This window comes from Ictidomys tridecemlineatus, chromosome 7 (genome assembly GCF_052094955.1).
Source record: "Ictidomys tridecemlineatus isolate mIctTri1 chromosome 7, mIctTri1.hap1, whole genome shotgun sequence".
Taxonomy (NCBI): domain Eukaryota; kingdom Metazoa; phylum Chordata; class Mammalia; order Rodentia; family Sciuridae; genus Ictidomys; species Ictidomys tridecemlineatus.
Genome location: NC_135483.1, coordinates 162,542,774 through 162,564,568, shown reverse-complemented (window position 1 = coordinate 162,564,568; position 21,795 = coordinate 162,542,774). Strand labels below are relative to the sequence as shown.

General features: G+C 37.0%; 1 protein-coding gene across 5 annotated transcripts in view; it reads right to left on the bottom strand.

Annotated features, from left to right (window-relative positions):
• The window catches only part of Plcl1 (phospholipase C like 1 (inactive)), a 334,782-nt gene that overhangs the window by 139,140 nt on the left and 173,847 nt on the right, over nt 1-21,795 (bottom strand). For 4 of the 5 annotated variants that reach the window (XR_013424222.1, XM_078017801.1, XM_078017800.1 and 1 more), the window contains exon 2: nt 15,845-15,880. The exons of the other annotated variant lie outside the window; for it this stretch is intronic. Coding sequence is in view for 3 of the 4 variants with exons in the window: in XM_078017801.1 (XP_077873927.1) it covers nt 15,845-15,880 (36 nt within the window). In the remaining variant the exon portion in view is untranslated. The remainder of the gene's footprint in view (nt 1-15,844; nt 15,881-21,795) is intronic. 5 annotated transcript variants of the gene reach the window in all.

Here is a 21,795-nt window from a genome sequence, read left to right as displayed (position 1 = left end):
ATTTAACAATGTACTTATAAACAAGTGGGTTTATAAAGAAATCACAAAAGAATTTATAACATATCTGGATACAAATGAAAATAAAACACAACTTATTAAAACTTATGGAATGAAGCAAGGGCTGTAATAAAAGGGAAGTTTATAGCAGTAAACAAGTACATGAAAAAATGAACAAAGATCTTAAATCAACAATCTAACTTTATGCCTCAAAGAACTAGGAAAAAAAACTAAAGTCAAAGCAGAACAAAGAAAATAATAAAGATTAGAGATAACTGAAATAAAAAACAGAAAAAAATCAATGAGACCAAGAATTTATTTTTTAAAAGATCAACCAATGGACAGTTAGTTAGATTAATGAAGAAAAAAAGATTTTATTGCTAAAATTAGAAATTAAAGCAGAGACCTTATAATTGATGTCCCAGAAATAAATCATATATTATAAGACTACTGTGAATAATTATCCACTAAAAAAATAGATAAGCTAAAAAAAGGGGTAAATTCCTAGAAATGTAAATTCCTAGAATTTACCCTTTATAGGGTAAATTCCTATAAAGACTGAATTATGAAAAGTTAAAATTCTGAATAAGACTATTGCAAATGAGAAGTTGACAGAGTAACCAAAAACCTAACAAAGAAAAGCCCAGAGTCATATGGAAAATCCTATCGAACATTTAAAGAATTATCATCAGTCCTTCTCAAACTATTCCAAAGAATCAAAGATGAGGAAATAGTTCCAAACACATTCCATGAGGGTAAAACCAAACAAAGACACAGCAAGAAAACTACAGAGCAATATATCTGATGAACACTGAAGCAGAAGTTCTCAACAAAAGATGAGCCAACTGAATTTAAGGCTAATACACCATGCCCAAGTGGGATTTATATCTGGCAATATAAAAACGGTTCAAAATGTAGATATCAATAAGTGTGAAACACCACCCAACAAGTAAGTGAAGGACAAGAACCACATGATCATCTCAATACAGAAAAAGCATTTGACAAATTCAGAACCCTTTCATGATAAAAAAAAAACACTTAACAATCTAGGAATAGAAGAAAACTAACCTCAACATAATAAAAGCCATATATGAAAAGCCTATGGCTAACATAATACCCAGCAAAGACCAAAAGCTTTCCTCTAAGATCAGGAACAAGAAAATGATGCCCACTCTCTCCACTACTATTCAACATAGTACTGGAAGTTCTATCCAGTGGAATTAGACAAGAAAAATAAATAAAAAGCACACAGATTGAAAAATAAGAAGTAAAATCATCTCTGTTCACAAATGTCAAAATCTTATAAGTAGAAAGCTCTAAAGATTACACTAAAAAACTGACAAAACTAATAAAAGAATATTATATAATAATAAAATGTCAATTCACCAAGAAGATATAGCAATTAAAATTATATCTGCATCTAGCTGGACACAGTAGTGCATGTCTATAATCCCAGCAACTTAAAAGGTTAAGGCAGGAGGATAGAAAAGGCAAAACTACAAAACCAACACTTGAAAATAATTACTGACCAATAACAAAGATCAACCCAGAAAGGAAATTAAGAAAACAATATTATTTAGTATAATATCAAAAAAATTAAATACTTAGGAATAAACTTAACCAAAATATAAAAAGCTTTTACACAGAAAACTAAAAGATATTGTTAAATGACACCAAAGAAAATACAGATAAGTGGAAAGACATCTTATACTTTGAATTCAACAACCCTGTTTCAAAAATAGTTGGAAAAAAATTAAAGACAAAGAAATAGTCAATCAATCCCACATGGATGCCAAGGAATGACTATTTATATGTCTTTAATGCTGGCTTCCCTCTCAAGAATACAATCTCCTTGTAGACCAGGCTGCAGGACATAGCACAGCATCTAACATAGAGTGAACAGTCCATAAATATTCTGAATTAAAGAAATAAAAGCATGAAAGAACTCTCTTGAGCACCAACCTAAAGAACTCTCAGGGCATAGAAAAGGTGCACCTCCAGTTCAGCCCCTCAAAGAGAACCTTCCTTCCCTGTCAATGGGGTGGGTGTGTTCTCTCTGGACGGCTGGAGGTTACAGTAAACCCTTCAATGGTCAGGGCATTTCACCTTTGAAATCTGGTGGTGAATTTGCCACAATTTCCCATTCTTTTTCTCATTGCATATGCAGGGATAAAGTATATACTTCACTGACCTATCACTTAGCACTAGGAAGAGCTTCAAGTAAAGCTTAAAGTTAATAAGTACAGAGAAGGAGAAATAAAGGAGAGTAGAAATGATGGAGAAGTGTAGGAAGGAATGGAATTTTTTAAAAAATCATTTGGAAACACCTCACTAACTTCTTTGACTGAATATTTTATTTTCACTAAACTATCTTAGGAACTGAAAGCTAGAAAATTACTATTTCTAGATGTGTTAATGGCCTCGTGATTTCCTTTCATGTTCTGCAGTAGCAGCTAAATTAGCAATAAGCACTTTTATGTTCATTGGCTAAGTTGAACCTTTTTAAGACCTGAAATTAGAAACAGAACATAAATTTGACATGGCATATCTATTCTCGTTCAAGAAATCTCTTGTACAAAATAACGTAGGAGGTGTTCGTGCTTACCAACAATACTATATGTTCAGATTTTTTCATATATGAGACTGAAACATGTTTAGATACTTGGGTTTTAAATGTTAGTGCATTTTTTAAAGACCTATTCTTTCTAGTAATTAAGGTTAATAACCAAAAAAAGTTGTAATAACAATCATTTTAGTTTTAGTTTTGTCATCTAAACATAACCACCCTATAAACAATATTGACTGATACATTCTTGAATTTCTTTCAATGTCACAAAAATTCTTTAATGAAATATATCATGGACTTGACTTGTACATACATTCTACTGCTAAGTTAGCCAAAGATTTTTATGAATTAATATTGGAAGCAAGTCTAAATAGTATCAGTAGGATTCAGTCAATATGATAAAGACATCCACTCAGAGTGCCTTTAAATTATAAATTCATTCAAAACACTTTAATCAGTTAAATGTTTCCTGGCACTAGTATATATGAATGATCTATCAATGATTTGAATGACTACTCCCATAAATTTCCCTTTAACTCTTCTCAATCTTTCTGGAAAGCAAAAAGAGGAATGATTTAAATGAACCAAGTGTTTAAAATTGATTTGAGTTTCCACAAAAGACTAGCTGCCAAGCAGAACATTTATAAGAACAACTTCCAGACTGCTTTTTTAATGCTAAATATATTGCAGTGAAGCCTTAAATATTGCTTAAAGTTTAATTAATACACAGGAATATAATAGTGAAATTAAAGTTTTGTTCCAGCTTTTAATTGCACTGTAGATTGATTAATTTGTTAGAACAAGAATTTCTGGTCATATGCATGCTGCTCCTATGACTAATATTAATCACTTACTTCACTTTCAGAAAAGCATCACACATGTAAATTAAGCTACAGACTATGTTAAGTTCTTTTTAATGGATTCTCTAATTAAGATCTTCATTTCTGTGTTTTAGGTACAATAAGTTCTTGAAGAACAATTTCAAATCATAGAAACCCAAATTTCTCCAACCACAACACTTTGTAATGTCTCTACCTTCAATTCAGAAATTTTTAGGAAATTTTTATTTAGTTCTATATAGAGAATGTTCAGTGTGATGTTATTTCCATAGGTCATATACCCTTCTGAAACCACTTAGATGATGACAGTATGGGCATTACCTTAAAAAGCACAATTTGGGACAAATAAGCACCCAGGGAAAAATATCTGTAATATTAGAAGGTGGATGAGGTGAAGTACATACTCTATTTTGAGTTTTCTAGGAAAACTCACTATATAAAAGCTAGATGTAAAAGTGTAAGTCTCTGACTATCATTTCACAAATTACAACTAAACACACTGACCATACAAAAGATCCCAGCAAGTAGCCCTAAGATTTAGTAGTTCTAAGAATAGTTTTCATGCCTGGGGTCCACCTTTTATCCACTAACTTTCCCACTAGTTCAGAGTCTGTGTTCCCTGCTTCCCATACTGGATTCCTTCTTTGCACAACACTAGTTGAATCAACATAGATTAAAGGTAAGCTGTGCTCTTTACTTAAGATATGAAGAACCATAAAAACATTTGTAAGTAGACTTTGTACAGGTTTACATTAAGCATTAGATGTCTATTGTAAAAACAAAACTCACATTACTAATTCAAAATCACAGTTGCTAAGGTTTTCTTATGACTTTCTGAACATGATTATGTATAATTCATTTAGCATCTATTTAAGGGTATCTAAATCTAGTAGACTAGTCAGTACATGCATGTGCTTCCTAGGAATTAAAGGGAGTAGGCCACTTCCAGAGTTGAGTGACAGGAATAGTTCATAGATCAGGTAGGAGGCTGGAAATTCTGACACATGATTGCAAAGAATGGCTCCCCTAGGCAGAGTAATAATCAAAAGTAGCACAAGTGGAGAAGCAACCCACCAGAATAGATACTCACTCAGAATGTATGTTGCTTCTAGTACTTGCCTGCTGAATATAGTTCCATCAAGAATGGATGGCCTCTCAGGATGCCAGAATCAAGCCTAAGAACGGAACACTTAAGAGCCCACATCCTGGGGCCTCAACATCTTTCAGGCCTTTCTAAAGCTACACAGTTCAACTTTTTCTAAGTTCACATGTGTTTGACTCTTCCACATGAACTAAGTTAATGGAAATGAGGCTCTGTTCCATTCAATCTGAGAGCATAACTAAAATAGAACATCAACAAAAGAGAAAACCAACACCCATTTTTCATATGATTCAAGCCATATTTTTATAATCCTACAATAATATAACAGAATTTTACAGATATTAAAAATATTATATTTGTGGAAGTGTAAATTAGTACAATAACTGGAATATATGCATTAATACCATACATATGTATACCTACCCTATGACCCAGCACTTTTACAAGATATCATGCAAAAAGTACATATGAATGTTCTCAAAGGTATGTGTAAGAATGTTCATGTCAGCACTATTCACCAAAGCCAAAATGAAAAACAGCCCATAAACTGAAAGATGGATACATAAACTGTGGAATATTCATATAACAGAATACTCTGGCACAATAAGAATGAATAAACTACAACTACATGAAACAAAATAGATAAACCTCTCAAATACAAGGGGAGCCAAAGAAACCAAAATGACAGAGGATAATCTGTATGATCCCATTTGTTTAAAAAAAATGTAAAACAAGAGAAATGATGGTATTAGAAATCAGGATGATTATCCTTATCCTTGAGGTGGGGTTGGAAAACAATGCCCTTGGGGCTTTCTAGGATGTTCCATGATATGGTATGGGTTCTGATCTCACAGGAATACTCACTTTGTGAATGTGCATGGAGTTGTACAGTAAAGATGTGTGTGGCTTTCTGCATGTATGTTATATTTCAATGGAAAGCTTACATTTAAAAAAACACTAAATAAACTAAAAACAAAATCCCTTGGTAAGTGTAGCATCAGTTCACTTCATTGCTTACAGTGTCCTTTTCCATTCACTTTCTCCATAGGAATCACAGTTCTATATAGTAGACAGGTTGTACAGTTTAGAGGGGATAAACACCACACGCTTCATGTAGGTTACCTTACTTAATCCTCTCAACAACCCCTTGAGAAAGCTATTATTCCTCTATGAGTTAGTTAAGCAGCCAGTGAAAAGAAAAACCTGTTCAAACCAAACCTGTCTTAGAACACCTGTTTTTTTTTTCTATGAAAACTCATTGTTGAAACTCAAGGCTCTGAAAGATTAAATATTCATCTAAATTAAAAATTATTCTAACTAGCTAAATTATTGCCACCCCAGTCTTCTTTCAATCCAATAGTCTCTGGAGAGCAAAATGGGCTCAGCCTCATATAGCACCCCTCATGCCTGTGGTACCTGATCTCAATTACCTCTATAGAAGGTGTTAAAGGAATCTTTATGACAGGGTTCTCTTAATTTTTGAAAGGATCTTGTATAGAACAAGCTCCTCCTTTTTGTTGCTGTTGGTTTTGTGGCATGGAGATTGATCCCAGGGGTGCTCTACCACTGTGTATCCCTGGTTCTTGTTTTCTGTTTTGAGACAAAACTTGCTAACTTGCCCAGACTACCCTCAAACTTGTAATCCTCTTCCTTAATCTCCCAGGTTGCTGAGATTATAGGCATGAGCAACCACATCTGACAAGCACCTGATTTAATGGTTATAGAACATGATACCCAGCATATAGGAAGTTTTCAATAAAAATTATTCTGGTGATTTGTATTATAACAAGAAAAATATCCATAAGACAAGTGTGAGTTACATAAGAGTGAGAACCTTGTGCATTTTTCACCATGGTATACAGATGCTATACCTAGCTTATTACCCAGAACATAATAGAAGCTTAATCAATATTTTCTAATGAATAATTAAATCAGAACACTCAAAACCTAGAAACTTGGGCTTAAATTTTTGAATTGTTTGTTTAATAAAAAGTCTCCAGGATTAAAAAAAAATGTAAAGTACATTAAGTTATAGCTGCTTATCCAGCTCACTAGAACTGCGACCTTGAATAAATTAGTCTCTGTAAACATGACTTTCTTCATTCACAAAATGAAGATATAAATCATGATTTCTCTTGTCTCTTCAAAGTGTAATATATTAAATGTGTTAGTCAGATTTCAATTGCTGTGGCCAAAAATATCTGACAAAAACAACTTAGAGGAGGACAAGTTTATTTTGGCCTATGGTTTCAGAGACTTTAGTCTGCAATCAGCCAACTCCATTACTGTGAGCCCAAGAGAAAGGCAGAGCACCATGGCAGAAGGGCAGCAGTGGAGGAAAGCTATCAGCTTATAGCAGTCAGAAAGAAAGGGAGGAAGGGGCTAATAGGGAAGATTAATCCTTCTAGGGCACACTCCTAGTGACCGGCCTTCTCCAACCACATGCCTATAGTCACCACTCAGTTAGTCCATTTGAATTAGGATGGTGTGATCAGGTTACATCTTTCATAACTTAATCATTTCACCGTGACTCTTCCTGCAATAACAGGAGCTTTTGGAGGATACCTCATATTCAAACCATAATACTAGGCCTCCTTGATCACATAGAAAACCCTACAAATGGATATTAAATGTCAAAAGTACTTTTGAAAAGTGAATAATGATAGTATGGCAATACTTTTTCAAAGGTAGGCTCACTATATTGGCCTGGGGGAAGATAAAATATTTCCAATGTTAAAGTGAATCTCATTGGTTTTTTTTTCTTCTTCTTCTTCTAAAACTCCAAAATAAACAGATATCTCTGCACTCACAAATATCTACGGGGTATAAAACACCACAATTGAAATGTACTGAACTAGGATAACTAAAGCCTCACTCCTTAACTACCCTGGCATCATCTCTCATTTAGGTAATTTTCATTGTGGGTATACAACATAAAAAGGATTCTATTTTCAGCATAAAATTGTCATCAACTCTGGGAGACCGATGATTATTGAAGATAATAGTCTGGGTAATTTAACAATGAGAATGTCATGTAGCTATAAATTCACACCCACAAGTATGACTGTGACAAACAAGTCTTACAACAATGTTGAGATATGACAGGAATAGTAATTATTAGGGAAAGCCACTTAGGTATGATACAGCTAAAATGTAGTTAAGATGTCCTAATCTTACTATCACTGTTACTATTATACTATATTTGTAAGGTACCCTCTCTTCTCCAGCTGACATGGTAAATGCTTATGTAAATCAATATATTTAGTCCTGGTGGTTTATATTTTTATTATGTACATGGGGAAACTGAGATGGCACAGGCTATTCTCTATTTGGCCCACCCAAATCACTTCCCTTCTCTATCCTGCTCTGTGCCCCAGGATGGGGCATATTTCTCTTGGGATTCTGGCAATGGCAGGGATCAGTTGAACAGAGAAAGACCAGGACATTGACTTCTCCCCTGTTCTCTCCCTGCTTGGTCATAGTCTTGAAGTAGCTGAGTTCTACCTAAGACCATAACCCTTAATGGGAAGACCCTCATCAGAGCTAGAGTTTTAATTCCAAGAATGAATGCCTCTTTCTCCTCTGGCCTCTTCAGACTTAGGGGTGACAGTGGTTTCCTTCTGTTGCTAGTTCTTGGGTGATTGACCACCATTTGTTGGTTCCTTTCCTACTCATATATTGTCGAGTATGTCCGCTGTTAGATAAAGATTGTTAGAAAGTGAGGTGAGAGGAGTAAAGGAAGTTGTACACCTTGGATTGGGTGAATGAGCACACAATAATTGGGGAGGACTGGGTTCTTTTCAAGTCATTAGAGATGCTATGCAACCAGCTTCTCTCTGGGCCAAGTGAAGAGAAAAGCTCTTCTGAAGCCACATCATCCACAGTTCTGATTTTCTATGTTGTCAGAGACATAGGAGAACCCTCTGACAGGAGGAAGTGGTTTGGATGGGCAACAGATATAGTGCTATAAAGGTTAGAGATCAAGAAGAGACAAGTGATGATTTTACCAGGTAGCATCTCAGATATCTACAACAGCATCACTGTGTACTGTCTGCACACACATATACACACACATACATACCTCACAGACTTGGCTCCCATGACCATAAAGTCTCCAGGGAATCCAACATCATTCTTGTCATGGTTTGGATGCAATGTGCCCCGTAAAAGCTCATGTGTGAAACAATGCAGGATGGTTCTGAGGAGAAATGATTGGGCTGTGAGAGCCTTAACCCAATCAGTGAATTAATCTCCTGATGGGATTAACTGAATGGTGACTGAAGGCAGGTAGGATGTGGCTGGGGGAGGTGGGCACTGGGGACATGGCTTTGGAGTGTATATTTTGTATCTGGAGAGTGGAGTCTCTCTCTGCTTCCTGATCATCATGTGAGTTGCTTCCCTCTGCTGCCAGGATATTCTGCCTCACCTCAACCCCTGAAGAATGGAGCTGGCTATCTGTGGACTGAGACCTCTGAAACCTTGATCCCTTGAATAAACTTTCCTCCTCTACAATTGTTCTGGTTGGGTCTTTTAGTCACAGCAGCAAATCAGCTGATTAAAACATTTCTAAAAAGATATGCTTATTGAGGAGAGTGGATCAGATGTCTGGTTCTTCCCAGTTCTCATTTTCTAAACCAACACTCCCACCATACTCTTTAACATGGCCGCGTGCACACACACACACACACACACACAATCTCAACACATGCCATGTTCATTTTTGCTCAAGAAAACTCCCAGGAAAAACTGAATAAATAAGCACAGTTTTATTTCCATTGGCCTTAGTTTTCACTTTCTCTATCCTTTAGCATCACTCTCTACCACCGAAAACAAGTCACCAAAACCTCATGCTTTTTCCTCCACTTGCCTTAATAAATTCTGAGCTCTTGGCAACTCTTCTACCATAAAGACTATGATTAAAAGAAGAATAACAAGCAGGCATTTTTATTTTAACATAAAATAACTATCCTAAAGTATTACTCAATTCAATATTAAAAACAGAATTAAGGGAACCAGCTTTTAGTGTACTCTTCTCAGAGCAAGGGAATCCTTCCCACATTTCCTGAAATTTCATTGCTTGGGCCACAAGTGGATCAGACTAAGGCAAGGTCTTCTTTCCTCTGTTTTCTCTCTCCAATATCACCAATCTGAGGGTTCATGAAATGCAAGATAAAGGTCACAAATGATGCAACTCCTCAAACCTATAATGAATTACTCAGGGTACTAATCTAGTGAAATTCCAGAAACTGGGTAGCCCCTTCACGCATAAAACAGAAGGGATGATTCAAGTCTGCGCTGCTGGAGTTGTCTACCTGATCCAGAGTGCACACAGGCAGCTGAGAGACCTCTCTTGAATGTGAACTGGGGACACCATCCAGACCCAAGAAGAAGCTGCATTAACAACTGACCCTCCCTGCTACACGTAGCTTCAGCACTGGAGGGCAGCGTGGGTTATAAGAAAGTCATCATCTGTCACTTCTAATCACTAGGAGGCTGACCTCAGCACACCACAGGAAACCACTCAGCTGCCACTTGAGCTTCCCCGCAAGACCAGAAAAGAGAGGAAGTGGGAGTGGCCTCTGCGGACTGAGCAGCTCACTCATGGGGCACAGGTGGGAAGGGAAGAGACACTGGAGGATGGGCCAGCTTTACCTACTTGGTTCCCTCCCTCCCCACAAAAATGCCATTGTGCCTGAGAGAGCAGGTTCTCAGAACAGTGAGAAAAAAAACAAACAAACAACAACAACAAAAATGCACTAAAAATATTTTTAAATTAAATATGGTTCATGTAATAGAATAAAACACAGGGTCTTCCTATCTTCCTCCCTTTCCTCTCCACCCCTTCAACACTGTCCATGCAAACTCCAGTGTAGCAGGGACAGACTCTCCTCCAGTACATTAATGGGACCCTAACAGCATTAAGGTAGCCTTAAAAGCAATCAAAGTCCTCCCATCCCCCTATGCAATTTGGGTTCCTTACTAGTAAATTAGAGAGGTTAAAAAAACAGGATGTACTACAGCCTGCATTCTGATAACTACCGATTTGTTCGACTGATTATTTCTCTCTGGGAGGAGTGTTATTTTTCTTTCTTTAAACTGTATTATGTAAGCCTGAAAAAAAAAATATGCTCACCAAGGAGATTCTGCAGAAATAAAGTAACTGTGCACATAACTGATCCTCATGAGCAATTTTTTTTAACTAATAGAGTTTATTTTTCAGAGCCATACTAGGTTTACAGAAAAACTGCACCTGAAGTACAGAGAGTTTCTATATATTATCTCCCGCGCCATTTCCCTCTACTATTGATATTTTGCATTAATGTGGTATATCAATATTAATAAGCCAATACTGATACATTAGTGTTAACTGAAGTTCATAGTTTACATATGGTTCTTTTTATGTCATATAGTTCTATGGGTTTTGACAAATACATAATGACCTTTATCCAGCATATGCACAGTGTCATACAGAAGAGTTTCACACACCCTAAAAGTGCCCTGTGCTTCACCTATTCATCCCAGCTGCCTCCTGTGCTCCTCTCCCCAGGGGCAGACACTGACACTTTCACTGTCTCTATAGTTTTGCCTTTTCCAGAACATCATATATTTAGAATGATGCAGCACGTAGTCTTTACAAACTGACATTTTTCACTTAGCACTATGCATTTATGTTTTCTCCATGTCTTTTTGCAATTCAAAAGCCCGTTCCTTATTGTTGTAACATAATGTTCCACTGTATGGTGTACCACAGTTTGTTTACCCAAACACCTATTTAAAGACATTTTGGATGCTTCCAATTGTTTGTGATTATGCATAAAGCTTCTATAAACATCTGTGTGCAGGTTTTTGTATGGGCATACATTTCAACTCATTTAAAAAAACATCCAGAAGCATAATTGCCAGATCACAAAGACTATGCTCACAAACAAAACTTTTACATGCACACTAAATTCTTCAGCACTGGTGCGCCAACAGGCTGCATAACACAGCAAAAAGAGCATACCCTCTGCAACTTACTAGCTGTATGATCATCAGCAAATAATCTGAGCTGTTTCCTTGGCTGCACAATGGAGAGAGTGGTGTGGTCCACATGAGGGAATGTACAGGAAAGTTCATAGTAGCACAATGTCTAGCACAATAAATGATCGCTATTGTAATCAATATTCATAGCAAATCAATCCACTACTACAACTTTACAGTTTCTTTATTATTAGTCAAGTTTCTCCTAGTCTAAAAGAGAAAAATACCTCTCATCCCTATCCTAGTCCTCATCTACCATTCTATTCTCATTTTCCTCTTTCCATCTTCCCTTTACACTGTTTTTTTAAGTAGTTCCTAGCCTATATTTTCCATTCTTTCATTCTCCCATTGCAAAATTGGGGGTTTTTTATCCCTACAGTTTCACCAAGGTCACCAAATACCTTCTAGCTTCCAAACCCAACTGGCACTTTTTATTACATATCATACCTAATTCCTCAGCAGTGATTAACATTTTTAAATTGAACTCTCATTTCTTGGCTCCCATGAACCACTCCCAATTCTTCACTTGACCATTCCTCTCTGGTCTCTCCCCAGTCACTTCCTTGGCCTTCCAATTTTTCCATACATTCTCTTAGATGACTTCATTGCCTCCTGCAACTTCTACACCTATACACCACCAACGCCTTCCTAACCTTTGTTCTTGTCCTGGGTCCCTCTTCTGAGTGCCAAACTTATAAGTCCTACTGACAGGCACCTCAAACTCCACATAGCTCACCATCTCCTTCCATTCTATCATTCCCTCCTTTCCCTTTTCCTTCTCACTCCACCCAGCACAAACCTAGTCCTCCTCCAACGCCCAGTCTTTTCCTACAACGTGATACGGCACCTCCCAAGCAGAAACCTTGACTTCATTTTCATTTTCCAAATCTAAAAATACCTACATTTGCACTTGTTTCTCCCCAAAATCACATTTCCTATGCACAGACTCATTTGACAATTTAAATACCTTTTCAACTCTCATAAGATAACCATTTATTGCCAAGACACAGACTCTTACTTTTGTTCCACAGGAGCTATGCATATAGGGTGGCAAGCAAAAGACAGCCAACCAAAGAAGAATACATCAGATGGCCACCTGGCCTCATGCATCAGCTAAGTGATTTGCTCCTCCATATTAGCCATCCTGGGAATGGATTTCAAATTTATGCCTCAGCAAAACTGCCTTTATCCCATGCCATGGACGAAGCTGACACTGAGAATGTGAGTTCCTCAAATACCAGGGATGCACCAGTCCTGGCCTTCCTTGTTGCCCTCTCTGCCCATGGTTACCTTCTTGTCCTTGGTTGTACATTTACCGCCTACTAAACCCTCAACACCCACCTCAAGTCATCCCTGCAGGTCCCCTCTGTGGTGTTCTCATTATACCACATGTCTCCTATCAAACATGTACATTATGATAGTTTTTATTTACTTGTTGCTTTAGGCATCAAGCTCCTTGACCAGGGGATTTTTGCCTTTTATTTCAGATTCCCCAGTACCTAGTATAACACCTGGCATATAGTACACTCTTTCAATCAGTATTTCTAGAAGTGTGGAAGGAAGAGAAAAGGAGGTATGGGAAAGAATGAACAGATCCGTTTGATTCTTCAAATGGATCTGTTGTAAAAGATTCACATGAGACAACAAGGTAGACCTTACCTAAAACAGCATCACATGAAACTACAATAGTAACACAGAAAAGGCTGACGTTATAAAGCAGGACAAAATGACAATACATCTGGACCAGAAGTCATCTATTCCCCAAAAGCTAGTATCTGTGATTTATTAAAATCATGGATATGTGTCAGAAGTTAAGGCTTCAGAATTCCATAAGCCCATTTTAAAACTAGAAAATTATGAAATAAACATGGTGAGGGTTGCTTGAGAAATAACAGCTTACTCACTGCCTTGCTTCTGAATACATATGACAGTATCCTCTTTCTCTATTCTGAATACATACAACAGTATCCTCTTTCTCTATTGGTTCTCTGACCAAATAAGGTACCCAATTCCAAGAAAATGTATGATTTAGGGATCACATATACGCCATAGTTTGGATCTTAAATGTCTGCCAAAAGCCCATGTATTGAGGTCTTGGTCCTCAGAGTGACATTACTGTGAGGAGGTAAAGCCTTTAAGAGGTGGAGTTAGGAGGGAGGTCTTCAGGTTATTGGAGGCATACTTTAAAAGGAAATTGCAGAACCCTGGCCCCCTCTTTATGCTCTTTTGCTTCCTGCCATGAGATGAGTATTTTTCTCCACCACATGCTCCCACCATGATATGCTGCCTTGCCACAGGCTAAAAGCAATGGGGCCAACCAATCATGGACTGGAACCTCCAAAGCTGTGAGCCAAAATAAGCCTTTTCAGTTTCTAAATTGCTTACCTCGGGTGTGTGTTATAGAGACAGTAACTGTGTAACACAATACACATGAGAAAGAAAATGGCTTGAAGCTGATTCTAAAACAGATTCAGAAATTAGACCTTGCAATTAGAACAGATTAACAAACATAAACAGAAGAGGTGTAAAATGCTTTATTCCAAGGAAGATACTATATGGTACTGACCTGGAATTAAACAAGAATATATCTAGAATAAACTTTATCTCTAGTTTAGTCATTCTTTACCAATTTTTGAAATATTTGCATTTACCTAATTTAAATTTTAGCTACCTGAAGCTAAAAAATACTTGGATAATTTCATGGAAATCATGAGTTATCCTAATTGGCTTGTATTTCTACATTGGAAAAGTTTCCAAAGAAAACATATCTTATATCCTCAAAAACAAAGTGACCCTAGGACTAGGGATATGGCTCCATGATAAAGCACTTGCCTGGCATGTGTTTGATATCCAGAACTACAAAAATATAAATAAATTGATCCCAAATAGAAAGCAGTCTTGCCCATTTCCCATCCAGATGAACTCCCAAACACACAAATTTTTACGGATAAAGATTGTTTATGATGTTTATAACAGGATATTAAAATAGAAGTAGTTCAGTCATAGTTTCTGCTAAAGTCCCTAGACTACAGCTCGTAAATTCCAGACAAAGGTGTCATAGCACTGTGCAAGACTTGCCATTTCATGGCTTTTGTCTCTTATCCTCACCCTTACTAAGGACATAAAAGGGTTAGTTGGGGAATAAAGAAGATTATCTAGAGAAAGCCATTAGTGTGCTGTGAGTCTGAACTCGACGCACCTCAAGTCTTGAAACACCTCAAGCCTAGGATAAATAGCTTCAATGAAATTACATAGTTAACAAGAGTTTCCTGGACATGGTGGAATGGCCACTGACTAATACACCTGAGAAACCACCAAGGCACAAGGCTGACTGAAGCCACCTAGAGCAGAAAAGGAGGGGCTATGGTTTGAGAAATATCTATACTCCCAACAAAGGTGGAAAACCCTGTGGGCCAAATAGGAACTTCACTCATCTCATCCACTCCTATCATGTATGCCAAAGAAACCCAGTCTCCCACCGTGCACCCTGCTCTGTGCCCTAGAAACTGACCTCTATGGACTGAGTCATAGATTTCCACCTAAGTTGGGCCAACAAGAAGTACCAAAAGGAGATTAGAGCAAGGTAGCAGAGTGGAGAGAATAAGTTATCTATTTCCCAAATACCTTCCCTGCTGGCTAGTGTTAGTACAGTTTCCAATGAAATCCACACCCACTGCTGAGCAGTCCTTTCTCCTTCAGTTACAGTTCTCTCTGGGCAACCTAGCACCACTGCTTCTCCTTATCCCCTCAGGCCTAGGAGTTCTAATGACTCTGGTTGGTTAACTCTGGGTGTTTCAACACCCTGGTTGGTATCTCTTAACCCTGCCACACTTTAAAAAATATTCCCTCCACCAAACTCTCAATTCCTGTTAGTGTGTGTCCTTCCAAAACCCTGAAAATAAAACACACAGGGGCCAGCATGGGGTCACCTAAGATCCTCTCCAAGAAAGCTTATGCTCAGCAACAAAATACAAACAACTTAATTAGAGAATGGGTAAAGGATTTGAATAGACATTTCTCCAAAAAAAATATACACATGGCCAATAAGCACATGAAAAGATGCTCAACATCACTAGCCACGAGGGAAATGCAAATCAAAACCACAATGAGATAACATTTCATACCCATTAGGATAGCTATTATTGAAAAAAAGAAAAAAGGAAAGAAGGGAGGGAGAGAAGAGGAGAGAGAGAGGCTGAGAAGGAAAGAGGGAGAAAAGGAAGGAAAGAAGGCAGGCAGGCAAGCAAACAAGTGAAAGAGAAACAGTGCAGCCATTGGAAGACAGTGTGGCAGTTCTTCAAAAAGTAATCATGGAATTACCATATGATCCAGCAATTCCACTTCTGAGTATATGCCCTAAAGAAAGACACAAAGAAAAGCAGTGACTCAGACAGACATATGCATACCCATGTTCAGGAGCTAGGGATATCACTCAGTAGAGCATTTGCTTTGCATGCCTGTGTTCTTAGTAGCATTATTCACAGAAGTTGAAAGAGAAAACAACCCAGTGCCCATCAACAATATGGCTAAACCAAATGTAGAATATACACAGAATAAAATATTATGCAACTTTTTGAAAGAAGGAAGTCTTGACAAAGGCCACAACAATTGAACCTTGAAGACATTACATTATGTGAAACAAGCCAGTCATAAAAAAAATGCTGTGTGATTCCTCTTTATGACAATATTTGGGTAGTCAACTTCAGAGACAGAACATAGAATGGCGGTTTCCAGGGTCTAGAAGGAAAAGAGTTATTGTTTAATGAGTACAGAGTTTGAGTTCGGGAGGATAAAAAAGTTCTTCGGATAAATGGTGGCAATGATTGCACAACAATGTAAATCATAGAACCATGTACTTTTAAATAAGTACATGGTTAAATAGTCAAAATGGTGAATTTGGTATATATTTCTATTAGCACAATTTTAAAAAAAACAAAGAGTACTTAGGAGAAGAGCAATGTATCATGAGACATGAGCCATAAGGAATGTTTTCATCTGTGTGAAAAGATTGCAGATAAGAGATTCCCAGGGATGGAGAGACTTCCAGTATCCACCAAGGAAAGTGAGCACTTTCTCTCCAATCTTTCCTCTTTCTATGATGACATACCCACCATGCTTAAAAGGCAGCAAACTGGGAGAGAGGAAGTGAGGAAGTATAAGTACTGAGCGGGAAAGAGAGACTTCTTAGCATGTCTGCCCCTGCAGTGGACATTCTACAACAGTCCTGTGCTAAGAGAAAGGGTAAGCTTCAACATCAATACACTTTGAAGTTCAGGACAAATATCCTGGACTTAACCAATTACTAAACAAAGACTGTGTCTCAAAACATTCCAGAAGAAAAAATAAGAGACCAGAAGAGCTAAAGCAATCCTTATCAGGAAGAGTAAAGCAAGTGGCATCACTATACCAGACTTTAAACTATACTACAGAGCAATAGTAACAAAAATGGCAAGTCTACCAAAATAGACTTGTAGACCAATGGTACAGAATAGAGGACACAGAGTCTAACCCACATAATTACAGTTATCTAATATTAGACAAAAGTGCCAAAAACATACATTGGAGAAAAGACAGCCTCTTCAATAAATGGTGCTGGGAAAACTGGAAATCCATATGCAACAAAATGAAACTAAATTCCTATCTCTCACCATGCATAAAACTCAACTCAAAATGGATCAAGGACCTAGGAATTAAACCAGAGACACTGTGCCTAATAAAAGAAAAAGTAAAAACAAATCTCAAATCATATCAAATCTCAAATCAAATCCCAAATTAGGCCCAAATCTCCATCATGTCAGATTAGGCCCTAACTTCCTTAATAGGATTCCTATAGTACAAGAATTAAAATCAAGAATCAATAAATAGGATGAGTTCAAACTAAAAAGCTTCTTCTCAGCAAAATAAATAATCAGTGAGGTGAATAGAGAGCCTAGAGAATGGTAGCAAATTTTTACCACACACATGTCAGATAGAGCACTAGTCTCTAGATATATAAAGAACTTAAAAATCTTAACACAAAGAAAACCAAATAACACAATCAACAAATGGGCCAAGGAACTGAACAGACACTTCTCAGAAGATGATATACAATCAATCAACAAATATATGAAAAAATGTTCAACATCTCTAGCAATTAGAGAAATGCAAATTAAAACCACTCAAAGATTTCATCTCACTCCAGTCAGAATGGCAACTATTATGAAGACAAACAACAATAAGTGTTGGCGAGGATGTGGGGAAAAAGGCACATTCATACATTGCTGGCAGGACTGAGAAATGGTGCAGCCAATATGAAAAACAGTATGGAGATTCCTTGGAAAACTGGGAATGGAATCACCATTTGACCCAGCTATCTCATTCCTCAGTCTATACTCAAAGGACTTAAAAACAGCATACTACAGGGACACAGTCACATCAACATTTATAGCAGCACAATTCACAATGGCTAAATTGTGGAACCAACCTAGATGCCCTTCAATAGATGAATGGATAAAGAAAATATATATACATATAATGGAATATTATTTAGCATCAAAAGAGAATAAAATCATGGCATTTGCAGGTAAATGAGTAAAGTTGGAGAATATAATGCTAAGTGAAGTAAGCCAATCCCAAAAAAACAAATGACAAATATGTTTTCTCTAATATGTGGATGCTGATCCATAATGTGGATGGGGGTGAGGAACATGGGAGGAATAGATGAACTTCAGATAGGGCAAAGGGAAGGGAGTGGAAGGGAAGGAATGTGGGGGTAGGAAAGATGGAGGAATGAGATGGACATCATTACCCTAAGTACATGTTTGAAGACACAAATGGTGTGACTCTATTTTGTGTATGACTAGAGACTTGAAAAATTGTCCTCTATATTGTGTACTATGAATTGAATCACATTCTGCTGTTGTATATAACAAATTAGAATAAATAAAAGAAAGAAATTCCAGAAGAAACAGAAATGACTGGAAGTCATGAGGCTATATGTAAATTTCAGCCAAGAGCTAGAATAAATGAGACCAGAATTAATTTAAAGGAAAAAAGTGGATAACAAAAATAAATTTGCTTTATGGTGACCCTCTGTTTGTCAGGTTCTCCAGAGAAATGGAACCAATGGAATATACACATAGAGAGAGAAAAAAAATAGGGAGGGGGTAATTATGGATATATAGTTAGCTCATGCCATTATAGAAATTGAGAAATCCAATTATCTGCCCTCAGCAAGCTAGAGACCCAAATGAACCAGGAGTGTGATTCAGTCTGAATCTGAAGGTCTGTGTTCATGATGTAGATCACAGTCCTAGAGCAAGAGAAGATGAGATGAGATGAGATGAGATGAGATGAGATGAGATTAACCAGTTCAAATAGGAAGGCAGAAAGCAAAGAGGATAAATTCCTCCTTCTTCTGCCTTCTTCTATGATGGTTCTCAACAGACTGGATGATGCCCACCAACACTGGAGGACAATCCACTTCCTAAACCTACCTATTGAAATGATAACCTCATCCAGAAATACCCACACAGACACACCACGAACAGTGTTCATTTTGTACAACTTGTGTCCTACTCAAACAGACACAAAATTAACCTTCACTCCTTCCATGACTAATACTCATTCAAACCTAAAATTATAGATTAGTTCTGGAATATTATAAATTCCATAAGACACTTCTAAACAGACTTCACTTCTAAGTTTTCAAAAAATCACATTCTCACATCTGTTTAAATTGTTAGAGGAACATTTTCTGAATCTACCCTCATTGGAAATTTTATTTAAGGTTGTGAATTCCCAGTCACATTAAGTTAAGAGAATTGCTTTCCTTTTGTCCTGAAGTATATACTTGTGATGTCCAGAATATAAATACCTACTGAATTGCTTTAAAAGGCACATTTAAAATTATATCCAGCATCCTGTATAGCTCCAAGAATAATAACAGAAACTGTATTCAATTTATTTTCTCCTTTTTCTCACCCATTATGTCAGCACACTTTTATAAGCAAATAAAAGTAGCACTGATTGAAGTCCCTTAAATCTGATGTGTCTCCCCAAATAATATTTTGCTGTTCAAAATAAAGTTATTCAGTGAGCAGCATTCTACCAACACAAGAGATTTTATAAGGAATCCAATATAAGGTAATCCCCATAGGCATACACAGAAACTAAAAATAAAATAGCATTCTAAACTCAACACTATCTTAAGCAAAATAGGATTCTTGATCTGTCATCTGTTATTAGTAGGCCTCCTCTGTACATTTGTCCTTCATGTTTTCTATTGGTCTCTGCATATCTGTGTAATGCCTTAGAGTCTCCAAGTGGATTCCAGGTAAGAGTCTGGGGAGATGTTTCAGCTTAGGAAGGTTTTAATTCTCTCCTGAGCAAACACTTAATTGCATCTATTCACAAAGGCCTCTGACAGTGAGACATCCCTACACACTTGTAAATATATATCATTTTGACATCAAGCCCCTGGTAAACTATGGAAATCATATTTTTAAAATGCAGAATCTCTCATCTGGGAGTCAAAGCCCTTCACAATTCAGTACCTACCAACCTGTCCAGCTCTCCCTCCTAGCCAGGAAGTTCATATACTTCAGTCACATTTGTCTCTAGTTTACTGCCAGTGTGTCTGTTCTGCTACCAGGCCTCTCTACAGTAATTTCTACCCTTCCACCATCCATTGATATTTCAAATCCTACCCATCCTTCTAGTTCAAATCCTGGTCCTCAACCCTCAGAAAGTCTTTCTCTAGATAAAACCAGAATGTCTCTTTCCCAAACCCATGAAAACATTGATTCACATGAGATTGATTGTATAGACTATTTCTTATTTTCCTTTCTTATATCTCCAACTAGGTTGAAAGCAACCCAAAGGCAAGAACCAGTGATACTATGTTTGGATATTCCCCACTTCTTATTATGGAAACCTATACATAGAAAATTGACATAAACAATTACTGGATGAATGAATAATAACAAGGACAGCAATTCGTTATCTGGAAATGTCTTCATTAAATATTTTATTTTTTATTATGCATATTTAATCTCAACAGTTCATTCCTTATTATAGTTATTTTTCCTGTTCCCCAATTAATGTTTTCATTCAATAGAATGTAATTTATTTCCTTGTGTTTGAATTGTATTAGTAATTAGTCAAGAGATGAGGTGAACTTCTCCACTATAAGAAAACAACTTCATTTATTCAATTTATAGGGATCCATGTTTTCTAAGATGAAACCTATAATACATGGTCTTATACTTAATGTGGTTATGAACTATTTGAAATTAGGTTCATATGGCATAAATAAGACATGCGTAGCAGATCTTCACTAAAACATTACCCATTTATTAAAAAGTGCGCATCAGATAAAGAGGTGATAAATTCTGTGTTCCACTCTGTCCATCTGCATACCTGACATCCTTTCTTATCAATGGATAGGACCCACCATCAGTTCCTTTGAATCACCTATACTCACTCAGTCTCTGCATGCTGCTCCTTGTGACAGACAGGGACACTCCACTCCTGCCTGTACTTCTCTTCCTAGTGTCTCTGTGTACATTCACTCTTCTCTACTGTTACCTCCCTTTCCCTCAGATTCTCATAGACATATGCCATTGCCTAACATAGGCCATTCCACGAAAGAGTGTTCATCACAAACCCAATGATGCTAGGAAGAAACACTTTTGCTTCAAAAGCTGAAATTGTCTCAGTGCTAAAATTCATTCAAAAATAGGCCCTCCAGTGAACTTCTCCACTATAAGAAAATAACTTCATATATTCAATTTATACGGATCCATGCTTTCTAAGCTGAAACCTATAAGACATGGTCTTATGCTTAATGTGGTTATGAACTATCTGAAATCAGGTTCATATGGCATATATCAGGTTCATAAGACATGCATAGCAGATCTTCACCAAAACATTATCTATTTATTAAAAAGTGTGCATCACCTCATCTCTTGACTAATTACTATCCACTTGATAGTCCTCTATTTTCAGTAACAATGATAATCTGAACATGATGTCAAAGTATAAGAAAGGGCTCTGTTTCAAGAAAACAAGTTCTAATCTTGGTGCTGTCAAATTTACCTTTATCTCGTTTTCCTCATTTACAAAGTAAGTATCCAAGTCTAGACTGGGGGATAGAATCTCAAGTGTTTGTCAAGAGCCAGGCAAATGTCATAAATGACTGGAGAAGGGTTTGGCTGGCAGAACAACAGGGAATGGTAGAGACTAATAGAAACCTGTAAGCAAATGCCCTTCTGAAAGAGACAGCTGCTGTT